At 44.3% G+C, this 19,573-nt stretch overlaps 1 protein-coding gene across 1 annotated transcript in view; it reads left to right on the forward strand.

The window, feature by feature from the left end:
* Positions 1-17,175: 17,175 nt before the first annotated feature.
* The window catches only part of CCM2 (CCM2 scaffold protein), a 131,048-nt gene continuing 128,650 nt past the window's right edge, over positions 17,176-19,573 (forward strand). Inside the window, exon 1 of the mRNA XM_036738144.1 lies at positions 17,176-17,261. Within this exon, the coding sequence (XP_036594039.1) occupies positions 17,232-17,261 (30 nt within the window). The 5' untranslated portion in view covers positions 17,176-17,231. The remainder of the gene's footprint in view (positions 17,262-19,573) is intronic.

The following is a 19,573-nucleotide window of genomic DNA, read 5'->3' on the forward strand; positions in this document are numbered from 1 at the left end:
TACAGAAGGAAAAACTGGGGTTCAGGAACTGGGGTTCAGGAAGCCAAGGCGCCCTGCCCATGATTATAGAAGTTAGTTTAGTGCCAAAACTAGAACCTAGGTGTTCTGGCTTTCTGCCTGTGTGTTCAAGGCAACTCATTTTCTATTGCCAGATTTGTTCTTCAGTGTATAAGTAGCCAAAGAATGAAGTCTCTTTCCTCATAGCTGCTATTCTGCACCCAGGAGCCATTGCCAAGGGATAAGATGGAATCTCTCTGTGTACCCAGAATCCTCCAGGGGGGACATTGACACATTTTTACCAAGTATCCTTGGCACCTTGTAGCTTAGTTCAGCACTTGCCATTTTCACAAGTGTTTGTGCTGTTAGACCTTTCTCATTCCCATAAGACTGAAAAGTCATCTGGGGACTATCAGTCACAAGCAAGTTTCCTTTGCTATTCTAATCCAGTATCTTTCATATCTCTGGTGTGATATGTTCCTGAAATGCTGACTGGAAAGGGAATTTCTGTAAACCACAACCTACTTCCCCACTGATTTCAATTGTGAAATGGAGATGCATTTTCATGAGGGAAAATGATTGCCCGTGAAAACACCCACTAAAATAGCATCAATAAAAATGAATTCTAAAAGAGAATCAATAAAACATTTTTAAAATACCCCAAAAAAGTTTTTTAAAATGAAATTGAATGTGGTATAATTATAATTACCAAGTTTAGCCTTGGAAAAGACTTGAAAAGATGTATTTCCCTCCCTTTTCTGCAGAGGTGGGGAACTGTGGGTTTATAGTATTGCATATATTGGCAGACGTGGTCAATGTGTTGGTTTTGCTTTTTTTCCTCTTTATTTTTAAATCTCTGTTACAAGGTTTGTCTTGCTGAATAATGGAAAGAGAAAAGAAATCCTCGGAAATGAAAGTGTGCAAGAAACAAAAGACGATAAAAATGAAGCAAACCAAAAACAGGTTTAAAATAGTTTTCAACTTCACATCCCTTTGGAGAAAAAGAGATGTGTTATGATCCAATAGTAATCATAATATACTTCAATATTTCATCCGTGATCTTATTGACAAAGACTGTGAGCTCCTTGAGAGTAAGAACTATCTTTTGCTATTCTTTGTATCCCCAGCACCTAGCATAGAGCCTGACACATAGTAGGCGCTTAATAAATGTTTATTGACTGATTGACACTGACCCTCCCTTCTGTAGTGCAAAACTCAAGCCATCCACACCATTCCTTAACTTTTCTCTAAGCTACTGACCAAAGTGCTGAGTGAGGATCTTCCTTGATGCCTCTGATCCTGATGGCATGCAGGATAGCCAACAATTATCTCTCACTAGCATTACCCAAATGGCCACCTCCTCTATGTAGTTATTTAACACGGGATCTCCCTCATTAGAATGTACATGCCTTGAGGGTAGTGATTGTTTGTCTTTTGGCTTTCTTTGTATCCCTAGAGCTTAACATGGATTAGTCATGTAGTAAGCATTTAATAAATGATCGTTGAGGGACTGATTGACTATATGGTACACCTGTTTCATCTTCTCTTATGGTCCACCTGCTAGCATATTTCTAAAGTATCAACTTGTATGGTATCCAGCTGAGGCAGGGCCAAGACAGGGAAAGACAACAGTTCCCAAGATGCCCTGGATCAGTGAATGAACATGCTTTGGAAGAACTCCAGTTCCGGGAGCAGTGTTGGCCACTAGGGCAAATTGTGCCAGTGGGATTGAGGAAGATGGAGGATTGATGGAACTGGGGGGTTGGGGCCACCTGGAGAGCCAAGCTGACAGCAGCAAAGAAACTAGGAATGGCCAAGTGAGGGAGCAGATGCTGACAGGTGAAGTTGTCAAGCAGGGAGGCCAAGGCTGTCTACAAACCAAAGGTCCCAATCTCCTCTTTCTGGTTGCAGACCAGAATAAGGGGGAAACAGTATGGAGGGGTTTGTTTCCCAAATTACACTGGAGGGAAGGAGGAGGAGGTTGGACTCATTAGGGAATGTGGGCTGATACTGTTTCCTATTTTTTTACTTTTCATTTCTGTCTCAATGAAATGTTCTGCTATTTCAGAGCTATTCTTTAGCTGAGTCTATTAGCAGGTTGAGTAACTGAAGACATAGACTTAAATTCCATCACAAGTTTCCAAAGATTTTTTCAACTGAGCTAAGGCAAAAAAGTGAGACAGAGAGATAAAGGTCTCTTGAAGCTTATATCAATCCACAGATGGTTGGAATATATGCCTTCCTCTTTCCTGGCATGCATGGCAACCCTCTAAAGCATACTTGTAATTTACAACTCTAAGGTTGTACCCTTGGAAATGATGGTGCAGACCTACCTCCCTCATGGGGTTGTAAGGCATTTTGTAAATTGTAAAGCTCAGCTGCCCCATGGACAGAATGTTGACTCTGGAATTAGGCAACCCTGGCTTGAATCTTGGCTCTGCACTTCCTGCCTGTGTTACCTTCAAGTTACTTCACCCCTCTCTCACCTATCAAATGAGGGGCTTGGACTGGTGACCTCTAAGGTTCCTTCTGGCTTGATCTAACCCCACTCCTTTCACTCTCACTAGACTGTAAACTCCTTGAGGGTAGGGATTGTGGCTCAACCATAGGGCTTTGTGTGTAATAGGCACTCAAAAAATGTTTGATGAATGAGTAACTGAATTTAGCTCTAAACAAGGGGGTGGATAAACTATGGCCTTCAACAATATTCATCATGGTACCTGGTGAAGATTGCCTGGGAGGCAACATACTGATGGAGGAGTGACTATGCTCATTCCTGCCATTAGTCATTCCTAAAACAGGAAGTTACCACTTACAGATATTCTGACTTTTAAACAATCTTCATGAATGAATGGTGCTGTGCTGCTGAGATGTATTAGCTGTCATGCCTCCCTCCCCTCTCCTTTCTGGGGAGCTTGGTTATTCTTCCCTAATGACTCTTCCTCAGCTCCTCCCCTCTAAGGGGCAGGGGTGGGGATAGGTGGGGGGTCAAAGGGCAGAAGCCCTGGCTCCCTACTAGCCCAACTATCTCTCCAATCGCTGCTGACTCATTCACTGCCTAATTAGATCCTGAAATAAGCGTTCTCTCTGCCTTGGTAAGTTGTAAAAACGAATAAATAATTCTCTCTTTCAACACCAAAGTCCTGATCAGTGGATTGTGGGCATAATATGGCTGCTTTTTCAAAATCTCGCTCTCCCCCTTCTAGGTGCTCCCCAAATGTCCCTCACTCCTTTATTTTAGCAATACACATAGATTAGCAATGTGGTGGCTAACAGCCTTTGTATAATAATTGTCCTCTTAAGAGACAAAGTAAACAGAAAAGCAAACAGACTTTTAAGATAGCAAAAAAGAAAAATAAGAAGGGATGGAAGACTTACTGACTGGTTCTAGCAATGAGGCTCCTGCCTCATATGTCTAGAATGAATTAATCACGTGATATTGGTCTCAGGAGTCTGGCTGCTGTTCTCATACAACACCCTTTCCACCCCTTTCCTCTCTCCCACTCCAAAGAGATTTTCCTGGATCCTTCTCTCTCCTCTCTGCTTCTCCTCTTTACAATCCTTTATTATGGGAGGAGCTAGCTTGTCAAAGTCCACGGCAAATCTTTAGCTCAGGGTAAACTTTCTCGAGATTAAGAAGGGAGGAACCTGGGAGATATTCCCTACCCCTCTACCCCCCTACCCCCCCCCCATCAGCAGGTATCCTTCTCTGATGTTCTGATTAGCAATACCAACATAGTGCAACATTAAATAATTTCTTTGTAAACCTTAGAGTGCTATATAGATGTCAATGATTTGGGGACCTTTTGGGGTACAAGGACAGGAGAGCTTTTGGTGGGAGGAAGGAAAGTAGCTGGGGGACCCTTCAGAGCATGGGCAGAGTAGAGGGCTTAGGGATGGGCCAAGCCTTGTTGTTGTTGTTGAGTCTTGTCTGACTCATTGTGACCTCATACGCAGTTTTCTGGGCAAAGATACTGGAGTAGTTTGCCATTTCCTTCTCCAGCTCATTTTCCAATTGAGGAAACTGAGGCAAACTGAGGATTAAGTGACTTGCCCAAGGTCACACAGCTAAATAAGTGTCTGAGGCTGGATTTGAACTCAGATATTCCTGACTCCAGGCCCAGCATTCTATCTACTGAGCCACCTAGTTTCTACTGCCCCAGGCTGTAGCATCTTCCAAAAGTATTGGTATTTAAAAAGAGGCCTCCAGAGAGAGCTATAGAAATCACTCTCTAATGGTGGGATTTTAGGTACTATGGCATCTGGCTGAGAGAGACTTTTCAGGAATAGTAGCTGGCCCACAGCTATAAAATCCTGGGCTCTCACCTACTCTGCCTCCTAAAGCTAGCTCTAGTAAAAGGCTTAATTAGGGGAAGAGGCAAGGGCTGGGAGAGAAAACCATTACTGAAAAAAAGCCCACTCCTCAGAGTTACCTATGACCGTGAGTAATAAGTCACTTAAGAATAGCCAAAAGGTGCTGGACTCTCCTAGTCTTCTGATGCATGAACAGGGAAAGTGGGGGTGGGGCACAGGAACCCTGAGTTGATTCTGGACTAAAGGACTGTCAACCCAAAAGTTTGGTTGAAGAGTCAAACAGGCTAGGTGATAGGTACTTATATTATTTATTCCCTTAAAGCTAGCAGACACATGATCATGGAGTCAAAACTTAAAGTTTGACTGTCTGGTAACAGAATGACCAGCCTTAAATACATTTTAGAACAATCCTAGCTCAGGACTCAATTTTATGATCTCCATATATGTTTAACCATAGTATGAGAAAGGAATTTTCTTAATTGAATAGGTGGTAAACACAATAAGATAAGAGAGTTGACAAAGTGTCCATTGAAATTATGACCCAGGATGTCTATGTTTTCTTTACCATTAACATGACATAACATCGTATATGTCCATAAAATATTAAGATAAGAAAAGTCCCACTATACAAGATAGTGTCTCTGGTTAAGGTGCCTCATCCTTGGTAGTCATTAACAGAATGCTCTGGTCAGCTTCATCTGGCCTTGTTGACACAAGAAGAGGCATTCTCTGAGTTTACTCAGAGAGCAGAGAAGGGCTATCTGCTAGGTCGATGGGCTTCTTCTGGTTGATTAGTTCAGGCTCTGGTCCTTATTGAGGTTCAAATGATATTAAATGATTATCAAGAAGAGTGAGGGCTGGAGCTGTGTTTTTGGTGGGGTGGGAAAGGCATAAATTGGGTCCAAAATCCATTTAGTGGAGAATCCATTATATTTCTTGATGTCCAATAAAATTGAGGAGGGCTGTCTAGCACTGACTTTCATTTGATTCTTGAATAAGAGGCAAATTTGTGAATGAAAGCTAATGAGACAGAGGAGATTTAAAAATATAAAAACAAACAACAAAAAATTCTTCTGAGATAGACCTTATCCTCCATCCATAGGATCTGAGAGAGACAGGAGTGGTTTGAAATCTTGACCATTATACTAGGGCATGGGAGGTTTCCCTGGGACTTCTTCCCTAGCTGTTTGGATTGGATAAAGCCCAAATCATTTCCTGACTTTGCATAGCTTATTATACTTTTCAAAATCCTTTTATAAGCATTTTCTCACCTTAGCAAGTATTCCCTGTATACCTATTATGTGCAAGGCTCTGTATTAAAATTCTGTGAGTGGAAACAGAAAGGTGGATTCTGTTGAATATAAGGTTGAATATAAGCTCAGGGAGCTTATATTCTACATAAGTGTGAGGTAGGTAGGAAAAGGCTTTATTGTGGTCATTGAAAGATGAAGAATCCTGAGACCCAGAGAATCAAAGAACCATAGAAAGGCAATGTGGGAAGGAATCTTAGGGGGAAAAAGATGAGTCCAACCATCTCATTTTATGGATGAAGAATCTAAGCACTGAAAAGATAAAGTCGCTTATCCAACTAACAAGTAAGTACTTGAGCTGGAATTCAGCCCAAGTCTTCTGACCCCTGAATCCAGTGTTTTGTTCTGTTTTGTTTGCCCCTCATTACATCATGGACCTTAGAGAGATGCTAATACTAGAAACGTAGCAGATTATGCTTGGACCAGATCCAATGCTCTCATAGAAATACTCATTCTTATCTGTCGTGCACACCATTCAGTACCAAAGGGCACTCTGGGGCAACCACCACCCTCCCTCTGGCTGTCAGAGAACTTGTTGTTCCTCTCCCATTAGCTCCAACCTTTATGGGTTAACCAATCATGGTTTTAGCCCTGATCCTGCTGCTTCCTCCCTTTTGTTACATTACTGGCTGTGGCCTTTGATTAATTTATAAAACACAGAAAATTTTAAAAGAACATTAAAGATAAAGTACAAAACCAAATGCACCTCATCCCATTAAATATATTTCAGACCAGGATGGAAACCTTCTTCTGCAGGCAGACCTAAAACATAGAAGCTAAGTGTCCCCCAGCAACTCTCATGGGGAACCAGCAGGGAATCCACCTGGGGCCTTTTTAAAAAAAAATCATGATAAAAATCTAGTAGAATTGTGCCCAGCCCTTTGATGGATAACCTCTTCTTGGCCAGGAATTTATTTGTTTTCCTCTTCCATTTCCTCTCATCTCTAGGCATCAAGTATGGAGGTGAAACACTGTGGACATTTAACATAAAAGCAGTTGCCTCTGTTTGTGTGTTCTAATGTTGTGCTATAAGGGGAAGCATCTGAAATGTTTTCACTGTTCCATAAAACAAAAAGGATGCAAGACAGACAAAGAAGGCTAGCAAGATCAGGGAGACAGGAAACAGCAGTGTGCCCGGCAGATCCTCCCAGGGGATGTATGGCAGCAATCCCTGAGAGATGTTGGAGGAAGATCCTTGAGGAACCCTCCAGAGAACTAGAAAAGGAGGTATTGATGCAACACCGGGGCCACAGGCCCTCTGGCAGCCTCTTGTGAGCTTCATTTGCTTGTTGACTGACTGTATTTATTATCATTAATCAATCAATAAACATGTATTAAGCATCTACCATGTGCCAAGGATTGTGCTGAGTGCTGGAGATATAAAAAGAGGCGAAAAAAACCACAAAAACCAGTCCCTGACTTCAAGGAGCTCACAATATAATAGGGGAGAGATTTACTATTGTTAACTACATATTACCTATAGCTTTATATCTATTACTACATTATATATTATAATTATTAACTACAACTGTCATTACTATTTCCAATAGTAATAATACTTCACATTTAAATAGTTTTTTACAGTTTGAAACTTTTTTTTTTACAAACACTTATATGAGGCAGGTAGGTCAGAGATTATTATACCTCTTTTAAAGAAGAAGAAACTGAGGATCAGAGAGATGAAAGTGTTTCATCTGAGGTTATGCAAATAATAGGTGTTGAAGCCCAAGGTTCCTGATTTTGGGTCTATTGTGCTTTTCTGGCCGGATATTGTTTTCACTAACATGATAAATTAGGCTGTCATCTTTGTCTGGGAAAGATCAGGAAGTCTGTGCTTCAGTTCTGGCTAAGACCCAAGGTGCATAGGGTCCAGCATGGCTTGGCCTGCCCTAGTTATGAATTGATAGTAGAGAAGAAGGGGTGAGCAGAGGTATGTAGGCGGTACCAAGATGCTGAGGTGGCAATCCCTAGAGTCCAGAGGGAGATATAAATTGAACCAACCATTCCAGGGACTTCAAAGCCACCAATAAAAGGCCAATAGATCCAAGCCCAACCTACTTTGAACTTTGGATACACAGTCAAGCCACATTTAGGATCACAGACTCCTAGAATGTCAAACTTAACTCATTTTATACATGGGGAAACTGGTATAGATTTGTTCATGGTCACACAGCAAGTGGTAGAACCAGAGTCAGATCTTGGGCCTCCTGATTCCCATTCATTCTCCCCCCACGTTAAACATGGCCTCAGATGATAGCAACTCTATTGCATGTCCTAGGCCTGTTGAAACTAGTCATCCCCCAAATCCCAAATGAAATTCACCCCCTTCATGAAGCTTTCTGTGATCCTTCTGGTATCACAGTTCCCCACTCTGATTCTAACTCTCAAAGGTAACCTATCTTTGAAGTACTGTGAGTTGTTTTTCCCTGCCAGACAAGGACAGAAAAGGCAAGGGCTGTGAGTTGAACGGTCTAGGATTTTTAAAGTAAAAGGAATTGCTTAAGGTTGTTTAATGTCATGCAACACTAGACCATTTTAAAAAGAAAAGACTTTACAGAAAACATGCCAAACATACCAGAGATACAACGGAGACAATGAGCTGGCAGCTTGCAAGCTGCTATTGTGGTCCCAGGCCCAGAGGTGACAATGGGTGATGCTGGAAATGAAATGCCAGAAAGGCCCTTGTGTGACCATCTTGCTAAAGCATCAGGTTCTGGGAGCCAACGAGCTGTCTGGGCATGTAATGAATTGGAACAAAGGCTAATACATGTCCTTTGAACTTCGTGCTAATACAATCTGTGAGCATCAGGCACAGAAAAGTGGATGGAGGTGAGATTTCTGATGTCCCTAGAAAGGAGGGGTGTTTTAAAGCTAATATTGCTAAGTTCTCTTCTAAGCTTTAGAAAATGTACATTTAATGCACATGTGAGTGAATAATTTAGGTCTTGTAAAGTATGTAAGGGGATAGAGAGATGTCTCCTGTGGGCGCAAGCCTAAATAGTTTAATAACTTGTGAATTTTATTAGGAATCTAGTCAGACCGCAGACAAAATCTGGGCAAGGCACATAAAAAGAAAAGACTGAAACACATAGTCCTGTTGGTGTCTTACACAAAGGGACTGTCAAGTAGCTTAGGCCTTCGATTGCCACCTGGTGGTATTGTAGAAATTGCACCCCGAGTAGCTATTACATCTCCTTCCCCACCCCCTGGGAGGCTTTCCCTTGACCTTTCCTTAATTCAGTTCAACAAACATTTATTTAGCCATTACTAGTCTATTGATAGGGAATGCATTGGATGGGGACTTGAGTCGTATTTGCAAAATTACTGTTACCCCCAAACTCCCAGATTTCAACATTCATTTTAATGTACCTTATAGAATTTTATGTGTATACATATACACACGTGCATGTTTACACATACGTGTATACATATACATATGTATGTGCACATGTATGTGTATATATGGATGATGATAATGACAATGAGGATAATGAGCTTGGTACAGAATTGAAAAGGAGGAGTAAAGGCAGGATGGCTTTTGAGAAATTGCAACGCGTTTTTACTGACACTGTTTCCAACAAAAACAAAAGCCCATCTTTTCAACACTTTTCGCTACTAACATTTTACCAGCATTTTCCCATGATAATGAGCTCTGAATGCCTCCGAAGCATTAAAGGTTAGTATCACACAAAGGGCAAAGGAAAGGCACACAATTGTCAGCAGGCTGCAACATATAATCAACAAGAAACTGAAGAAATGGAGAAAAGGATGCTACCAAGAAACTGTATGAGAGGGAGAGAAGATGGGTCATGTGGCAGAAGCTAGGGATCACAGGTAGAAAGGGGACTTTACTGGCATCCCTTCAATATCCAAAGAAATTGAGGAAGGACCGTTTCCTTCAAGATAATGCCAAAGAAGAAGGAAGGAATTGTTTCCTGCCCAGCCCCCAACCATATAACAGAAGCCAAGCTGAAGGCTTTGGAGGCCAAGAAGGCAGTGTTGAAGGGTGCACATGGCCACAAAAAGGAGATAATCCTCCCATATTCTGGTGACCCAAAACACTTTGGCTTTGAAGATAGCCCAAGTGTTCTTCATTTGATGGCTGTTCTGTCATCAAGTTTCCCTTGACTAGAGTCAGCTATGAAGAAGAGTGAGGACACTACCACCCTGGGAGTCCTTGTGAATGTCAAGGCCAACAAACACCGGATTAAGCATGCTGTAAAGAAACTGTATGATATCATTGTGGTCAAGCAAAACATACCAACCCAGTATGATAGAGAGACGAAGGCCTAGGTCCAACTTGCTCCAAACTATGATGCTTTGGATATTACCAACTGTATTAGCAAGCACCCTGGCACACCCAGAATGGCCAGCTAGCACAGGTTCTTTGATCTGCTTTTATAAAGGAAAGACGGCTTCAAAGGGGTTAACAATTAAACAATGCAAGCTTTATTCTATCTAACCTTCTCACAAGGGTTGCTGAGCATGAATTCCTACAGCATTCCCTAATCACCCTTCTTGCAGGGGCCAGCAAGAAGCTGGGGAGGCTACATCTCAATGGGGTCAATTGAGACAGGCACAACTTGTTCATTCCCCTAAATCCCCTCAAGCCTTGATGGGGGTAGATCAAGGCACACACAGCATCCTAGCTTTCGCATTTCAACCCTAAAGGTTCCCCACTCACTGACCAGTGTTCACCTGCTTTATGCTTACACTCCACCCCTCCAGGATCCTGACCTTTACAACTTAAACAGACAACACCTGGCCCCTACAACCTACACTGGTGTAGTGGAAATGTTTTGAACCATAGAAATCATATCCGACACCTGGGAATGAGAGATTGTTATGGTCATGGATCCTGGAAAACCAAACTCCTTACACTTACACCAACAAAATTGGAATCATCTGCACTATGTTTCACTAGGCTTGTTCTACATACATGAAAATGTCTATTGAATGCGTAAAAAAAAATCAAGGAAGGCTTCCAGCATGCTAGGTGGATCCTGCCATCAAATATTGTGAAGAACGTGGACAAGAGTCTGAGAGGATGGGCAGGTATGGATGAGCTATGGTCTGCATTGTTGGAGGAAACCCCTGAATTGATATGGGAGATTGTCAGTAAGGTGGATTTTAGTGTGTGTGAAGTGGATTTTTATTATTTCTTAGAGTTCAGTTTCCTAGGATCTATGGCCATCACAACCTCAGTTTCCCAGGATCTGTGGCCATAACAATCTCTGTGTCCCAGGTATTAGATATGAGTTTCCAGGCTCATGGTTCAAAACATCTCCACCACGCTTGTGCAGCATTATATGAGGATAAATAACATAAGCATGTGTCCTGAGACCGTAAATATCCACTGCGACAGCTCAGTGAGATACAGGGATGAGGTGATGTAAACTTGTGAGGCTCTTGCTGGCAATATTCCTTCTTTGTCTGATGCCCTATAAAACAGGTGGGCATTGGTCAGTGAGTTGGGGAACCTTTATGGTTGAATACACAAGCTGGAATGCTGTGTGCCTTGACTGGCCCTCCACGAGGCTTGCGAGGGGGGAATCTGTGTTCGCCTCAACCAGCCCCCATTGAGGCTTCAGGGAATTTAGGGGAACCCTTTAGGGTTGAATGCACAAGCTGTGCCTGGCTCTATTGACCCCATCGAGATGTAGGGGTAGTTGCCCCTCCAAGCCAGCCAATGTGAGAAGGGTGATTAGGGAATGCTGTAGGAGTTTGTAGTGTTTCCATTACCAGCAATACCGTGTTAGAGAAGACTAGACTAGAATAAAGCTTATTATTAACCCCTTAGAAGCTCTCTTTTCTGTCTGACCAGATCAAGAGTGAACCTGTTAGAGGCTGGAGTCCAGACCTCCAGTGCCTCCTGTGTATTATCTGTCTAACAGAGATCTCTGAGTATTTCAGCATGACTTCCCCAAACATCTCACTTTGTACCTGAGGTAGCAAGAGATCCTAGAAACTTTGGGGAGATTGCCTGTGAACCTTAGGATGTTTATGGATTTATGGATTGTCAGGTCAAGTGAAGGCTGCTCACATTAGCTCTGCAGGGATCCAGTGAGGCTTTTTAAAAAAATTATGTGGTAACATAGAAGATTCTTCCTGCCTTTTTATTTTTCAAAGTCTTAGTGGTTTTCTTTTCTGGTAATGTGTCACTCGAGATCCAGTTACTTTGGTTCGTGGAATTAGTACACAACTCTGTTAAAAATGTTTTTGTATATCTTGCTGAGGTGTCATTGTACGCTTGTTGAAGTTCCATTTTGCTCATGTGACATTTTCCCCAATTGGTGGCTACCAATATATTGAGTAAATGGTGTTCAGTAGTGAGACTAGAACCTCATAAAAAATGATTTGGAAGATACACAAAGGCTGTTATGATGAGGATTTTGAAGGGATTTTAAAAAATAGGCTGTAGACTCTTTGGGAAGAATGGCATAAACTACTGGTCAAAACATTTAAGAAGACAGCTCAGTCACTATTTTGCGAGCTTCCTGGAACTATGGGACATTCTCAGACCCTGCAAAAGATCAACGACAAAAGCAGGAAGTGGAAATTAGTTATTAAGCACAGTGCCTGGCACATGGCAGGGACGTATTGCCTGTTAAACTTCCCACTGTTGACCAGAAGTTGGTGAGCAAGTTTAGTTTTTATAATGAGAGCCGGGAGCACTTTAATAGGCCTTCTGGGAGACAATAGCTAGCCCCCCTTCTTTTGGGACAGTCATCAGGTTGTTATTCATGCAGTGTAGCTTTGGTTGGGTGGAGCCAATGACAAGGATATTCTCAGGGAGAGATGGCTGGCTATCTGGAGAGAAAGCCTTGGATACTTGATCTGACAGGACACGGAGGTTAGACAAATGTGGCGTGGGACTGATGCAGAGAAATATAGGTGATTAGACTAGAGATGCAATGCTCCTGACTTTGTATGTGCATTGAATTCTTTTTTTTTTTTTTGCCATTGGGAGCTTTATTGACACAAAAGCAGTGGGCTAGCCCTGGAAGGAGTAGCCAGGACTAGCAATTTTCAGAGGGGCAGCGCCTTGTTTTTGTAAGGACAGGATAAGAGAGACAAGGGAAAATATATGACCCAGGATGGGGGGAGACAAGGAATACCATGGTCCAGGATAAGGTGGAAGTTTTATGGTAACTCAAGATAAAGGGAAGAGACTCCAGGGTTCCTTTAGGTTAGAGAGTAAACTAGGCACTTCACAAAGTCAGCTATTAATTTTAACTTAGGGCAATGTTTGTATCCACATCTTTTCCCCACTCAACCACTAGACAGGAGAAATCTTTGCATGGGGGAAGGAAAAGGGGCAAAAGTCATTGTCTTCAATAGCTGCTTCCTGCTGACCTCGGGTGAAGAGTCCATTTCAGCGGCCAAGAATAGGTTGAGGAGAAGTGGCCGGCATTGGGGTGTGGAATGCAGTGCCAGTTGAGTTCAGGGTGCAGAGAGGCAAACCACTCAAGGACACCAAGATTAAGGGTTGGTATCCAGAGAGTTAAAGGTGAAATTTAAAGTGCAGATGATCACTGACTGGATTCTAACCTCCTGGGGAGGTACTTCCAGGCTTTCGGCCCCAAGGGCCCAGGGCCGTTACCAACAGGGCCTTCACAGTAGCTGATGCCCCTTCCCCCTCCCTCCTTTCACCAAGTGGGAGAAGGTGAATTTGCAAGTAGGGGGAAGGGTGAAACTCTTTTTTTCCTAATCTGATCTGGGATGAGAGGAGTTAATAGAAAAACTCCAGGGCTGTTTGCACTGGTACTGAGATACCCTTGTGAGAAATGGTGGGAGAAGTTTTGTTTCCACAGGATAGTGATAGCAGATTGAAAGTCAGATGACTCTGCACATTGAATTCTTAACAAATAGGACTCAAATCGGACCCCGCAGAAAACAAAAATGCTCACCAGTAGGCAACTTTAACCTCAAAGTGCCACCTGTGTTACATAAAGATGCATCTTTGCATGGCATTTCAAGGGCCAGATAGCAGATGGAATGTGACCAGCTAATGCAGAGATATGACAGAGGTTTCAGTGGTCATTCTTCATGTGTTCCTTAGCCATATATGTTCCCTATTTATCATATGACTTCATATGTGTTAGCCATGTGTTTCCCTATGTGTGTTATTCTTCAAGGATGATCGCTATACATGTCCATTCTGATGGTGTGTGTATCTGTGAGTTTATATACCAGGCTTATTGGGGGAATGTTATATTGCTATTTTTTCACTGTTATTTTATTAAATGCCTTTGTTTTTAACTAATTAGGTCCTTTGGCTAATAAAAGTAAACACATTGATGGGAGATCACTAGCAATGGTTGTGACAGGATGTGGAACCCACCTTCAAAGTATCCTAAAATTTCAATAGCTGTTCTGGGGTTCACATGTTGGGGGTGGGGGTGGACCAGGTAGTGCATTCAGGGAAGGAGTCATACAATCCCACTGGCATTATCTTAGCAGAAAAGGAAAAGATTTTTGGTCCACCCTACAATGGATAATTTTGAATTGTTGTTTAAAGGGGGTAATGCATCAGTCATTAAACAAACTGGCTCTACCAGATAACTCCCTGAAGGTTCTCCAAGGCCAAAGTTTCACCATACTTTGACTATTTAAGGATTATAAGGATCATATGTCTCTTGCCAGAGGGTTATTATAACATTTGAGAGGGATTTATCAAAAGTCTGGCTGCAGAATGATTAAATTTTTTTGGATGCAACAATTGTCTAAGACCATCTACTAATTTACTGAAGTTTATCACTTGCATTGGGTTGAGAACACATATTGAATAAAATAAAGTATTGAAGACATATAAAAATAGCCACTAGGTGGAAGTGCTGTACAATGTGATGACATTCAGGGAGCTTATCAGTCTGGGGCCACCCTTCTAAGAGCACTAGCCTACAATTGTAACGTTAGGATCATACTTTTAGAATTGGAAAGATATTAGAGGTCCAACCCCTTTGTGATGAAACTGAGGCCCAGAGAAGCTTAGCTTTGGCAATAGCTTAGAATGACTAATTACCTGTCCCCCAAGCCCTCAAACAATAAGAAACCCCTCTACAATATCCCCAATAAATGATCATCTAACAACCCTTCTGAGGCAGTCCTATTTCACTAAAACGATGGTTTGTCCATTTCACTCACCTGCCCAATAAAACTCAATTAGTTCCCTATCACTGTCAAGATCAAATACAAACTCCCTTGTTGATCATTTAAAATCCTTTACAATTAGGCTTATCATACAATTACTGCTTTTCCTGTAGCCAAACTGACCTGTTTTCCCAGGACTGAATAGCACTACTCCAGCTCTAAGAATCCTTAATTGCTACCGAAGTTCAACTTAAAAGTTTACTTGAAAACTTTCCTGATTGCTTCCCCATCTCCCCTCTCATAGTAGTGCCCCTGTAGCAATAATTTGGCTAGCAGCTGTTGTGGGGGTGTAAGACCCAACAAGAGCTGCCAGCACGGGTTCTTTTGATCTGCTTTACTAAGGAAAGCAACATTAAGGGGTTAACAGTCTTCTTTAATCCAACATACAAATATCATTCACTTAGTTCAGGAGGCAAAGCCGGCAACCTGAATTCAGAGCAAATACAAGTTACAAACATACACAATATAAATAGACCAGATCACAATTCATAGTTACCAGGAAAGCATCAACTTCTGGCTTCACAAGCTGGAGGGCTCTTAACTACAGCTGCCCAGAGTCTCCACATCAACATCCTCCAAGAGTGAGAGCCTGCAACAGAATGCTAACCTTTGGGCTTTTTTACTGTGTTCTCAGGGCTCAAAGGATTCACCCCTAGTTTGCTAGCAAAAGAGTGTTGGCCTGGGGTTTAGCACCTAGTAAGGCTTAGTCAAAGGCATTTGATTACTTTAGCACTTCTACCCACCTTAATTAATATCACAGCCCCATTATCTTGTATTTATTTTTCACATACTGGTAAGTGTATGTGTTGTCTCCCCAACTCAAAAGTAAACTCCTTGAGGGTGGGGTCCCTTCATAGATGGAGGCCTAGAAATGGTAGTGACTTGACTGGGGTCACAGCTCTTAAGTGGCTGACTTGGCCATCTTTTCCCTGCATCAGCCTGCCTCTGGGCCTCTGTTTCCTCATCTGCAAATAAGGGGGTATTACTAGATGACCTCTAAGGTCCCTTACAACTTGAAATATACAATTTGCAAAGCTTGATTTAAAAAAAAATGTTTTTTCCACCTAGCAAATATCTATTCTCTCCTTCCCCCATTGGAAAGTATCAAATAAACAATAATGAAGTCCCTTCCAAACTTTCCAGTCTATATAGCTTGTTTGTACAGTTGTTTGTATGTTATCTCTCCCATTAGACGATGAGCAGGGCCTCTCTCTTGCCTTTCCTAGTACAGCGCCTGGAAGTAGCAGGAGCTTAATGAATGCTTATTGACTGACTACGAGCCAAGCATTGGAAAAATAAATAGAAAAAGTGGTCTATACTCTAACAGATTAATAATAATATGTACATATATGTAGTTTGCAAAGCACTTTACACGTTAATTTGTATACTAGGAAGCAGTCACAAATATGCACAGTCAAGCAAAACAAATTTTCTGCATTGGCCAAGTTCCCCCCCAAAATCGTGCACAGGGAACCCATCGTTTCTAGACTCTGGTCCCCAAGACGGGAATGAAGGGCCCCACGTGGAGCAGGAGCCTGCGGAGCCAGCCGCAGCCAGCAGGGGGCGCGCCAAAACCGCCTGCCCCGCGGCCATCCGCACACCGGGCCAACGGTCAGCTTCCCCCGAGGAAGGGCGGGGGCCCGGAGCGGAGCGGGCCTGTGCTCTAGCCTTCTCAAACAACTTTGAAGGGAAAGAGCGGGCAGAAGCTGCTTGTGGAGGCCAAGAGTGCGAGGGTTCGAATGGGCCGCCAACGTTCTAAGCGTCCCCCCGGGAGGCAGAGAGAGAGAGAGGTGAAGCAGCGCCTCGCGCCCCTCCCGCCCACCCCGGCTCCTCTCTATTCTGCGCCTGCGTACTCCTCGTTCCCCTCCCCCCCTTTCCCCTTCCTCCTCCCCGTCCTACGGCGCCGCCGCAGGCCCCGACCGCAGGAGGACTGAGGTCAGTCCTCCTGGGCGCGCAGGGCCGGCTGGGAACTTCTACGCCCCAAAGATGGCGGTAGGCTTGAAAAGTTGGTCCCGAGTTCGCCGCCGCCGTCGCCCCTGAGGCACCCTGCGCTCGCGCGGAAGGAAGGGCCGCGCGCGCCCGGTTCGGGGCGGGGCGGGGGCACGGGCTGGCGCGCGCCTGGGCGGGGAGCGCGGGCCAGGAGGAGCCCGATAGGACGGGGCCGTTAGACCCGGAAGTCGGGGGTGGGGTGGAGGGGGCGCGGTCTATCCCATTGCGGACTGGGGCGGGGACTGTCCCCTCTGAGCCCCGGGGGCCGGGCCGGGCCGGAGAGGGCGGGGCTGGGGGTGGGCGGCGACGGGCCGCGAGCACGGCGGCGGCGGCGGGAGCGGAGGCTGTGGCGGGGTCCGTGGGGGCGGGAGGGGGCATGTAGCCGCCGTGGCGGGGGCGGGGGCGCCGAGCCGCGGCCGGGGTGCCCCTGGGGGGGCCGCGCCGTCGCCAGAGCCACTCACATGAGACATGGAGGAGGAGGGCAAGAAAGGGAAGAAGGTAAGAACCTCGAGAGGGTCCTGAGGGGACCCAGAGGCCAGGGGCCTGGAGGGGCTGGGGGACCCCAAGGAAAAGGGCTCTGAGCCAGCGGAGGGGGCTGGGGACCCTGAGGGAAGGGGGGAAGGCGGGGGCAGGGGGACACTCAGGGGAGGGGTCTTGGGGGACTAAAGGAAGAGTCCTGAGCACTAAGCGGAGGGGTCCTAAAGGCAGAGTTCTGAAGAGTCTAAAGGATCTGGGAGACTAAGGGGGAGGGGTGGGGGGCCAAGAGAAGAGATCCTAGGGTCTAAAGGAAGGAAGGGTCCTGGGGCATTCATTAAAGGAAGAATCCTGGGAGGCGAAGCGGAGGGGTCCTGCGAGTCTAAAGAAGGAAGGGAAGGGTCTTGGGGGACTAAGGAGAGAGGTCCTGAGGGTCTAAAGAAGGAAGGGAAGCGTCTTGGGGCACTAAGGAGAGAGGTCCTGAGGATCTAAAGGAAGGAAGGGTCCTGGACAAGCTGGGAGGGGGGGGGCAGGAAGACTAGGAGAGGCTCGTTCGATTTTAGTGGGGGAGGAGGGGGAAATTTGGGTTTGATTGGGGTGGTGGGAGACCTGCAGGGGTGGGCTGCCGTGGGAAGTGTGTCGGTGACCGTGTGTACACGTTGCGGGGCGGGGGGTAAGCGTGGGATCTGAGACCCAGAGTGGAGGGATGGGGAGGGGAAGCCGGGACGGACCGCGCACCGGGCATCCAGGACAGTGCAGAGCGCTCAGCCTGTGGGTGGTGTCAGGCTGTTTACTGAGGATGTTCGCTCTGCGAGTACAGAGGAGGAGATGTGTGAATCCCAGGCTCCCAGGAGCGAGGCCAAGTAGGCGCTTGGAAAAGCTGGGCACTGATGGAGAAAAGCATCTCTGGGCAGGGATGGTGGGTCGGGCAGAGGAATTTAGGATGGTCCTGAAAAGGAAAGGAGGTGGGAAGAGTGAGACTTGGCACACTTGCCTGAGGGGAAGGGAAACCCTCCGGGTAGGAGTCTGTAGGCCCCCAAGTTCTGTGACTTAGTTAAAAAGCATTTCCTCGAAACACAGTAAATTCCTTTCTCCAGGGCCCACTGCTCTCTTTTAAAATGCCTTGAAATTAACCCCAAATGTTAGTTGGCTCTTTTCCAGTGTGTGTTAGCAATGTATGCTCGTGACCAGGGGAGGCAAAGTGGTGGTCCTAGGGGTAGCTGATTGTGAGGGGAAAGGGGAAGACTAGGTGGGATTTATTAAGTTCGTGTGAGTTATGTGGTTCAGCCAAGTGGCTAAAAGGTTAGCAGTGTTTTGGACATTATTCACTTGACCTTAGTTTGGGATTCAAGCCAGGGCAAAGGATTTGTACTTTATTCTGTGTGATCTAATAACTTGTTAAATGTAACATATCTGGGCAACCAGTTTGATTGGACTTTGTAAGATACTTTGGCAATTGAATTGGGAATATAGCTGATGATGCTAAGGGGTTCACCAAGGTCCTAGGTTTTGCAATCTTAAAGGATGATTTTAATTACAGGCTTGAAACAACAGATAAAATAGCTCACTTTGTCCCTAAAAATAAAGAACATCAACTACAGTAGCTTTTGGTTGTAAGTGGAAGGTGGGTGTTAATAAAATGCATGTATATTTAAATAAACTATGATCTGATTCAAGTGTCTGCCTGTAGTTTTCATATTTCTCTATATTTATAGGTGAAGCTACTCAGGTTTAAAACAAAAATCAAGTTATCTCACATCCTTGGTTTTAGTACTTGGTACACATCTTATTGTAGAGTTCGTCCTTTTAATTAGTTTTTGCCTCTTGTAGAGAGTGGCCCACATAAGATAGGTCTCACTTGAAGCCATGTGAAATAATGAGTGCTAGGTAGTATAATATGAATCTGATGTTTCTTCTGTCTTTTAAATGTCTACTTTTGTAGCTAAGAAAATGTGTTGCAAATTGCAATTGGATTTTTACAAAAAATTATAATTTGGTAGACAGCCTCAAAAGACACCTTAAAATCACAGGTTTTCAACTGTAGAACTAATTGAAAAGCCACAAAGAAGAGATCACTTGGTGGCTGCCTAATAATGGAAGAGGAACATGAAATGAAGAAAAGAACCAGGTCTGTTTTTTTGAGGATTGTTGCAGTAACACCTGTCACATACTGGTTGTTAAAATTAACTTATAAGGGCAGTGCTTTACCTACGGTAGCCGTCATGTAGAAAGGTGGCAGCAAAGAGTGCTAGAAACACTGCTGGGAGAAGTATGGGATTTTCCTTAAATATACTTGGTCTGCTGGTCTGCAAATGGGTCAAGGTTAGAACATGGGG

The sequence above is a fragment of the Trichosurus vulpecula genome, chromosome 9, assembly GCF_011100635.1.
Source record: "Trichosurus vulpecula isolate mTriVul1 chromosome 9, mTriVul1.pri, whole genome shotgun sequence".
Classification (NCBI taxonomy): Eukaryota; Metazoa; Chordata; class Mammalia; order Diprotodontia; family Phalangeridae; genus Trichosurus; species Trichosurus vulpecula.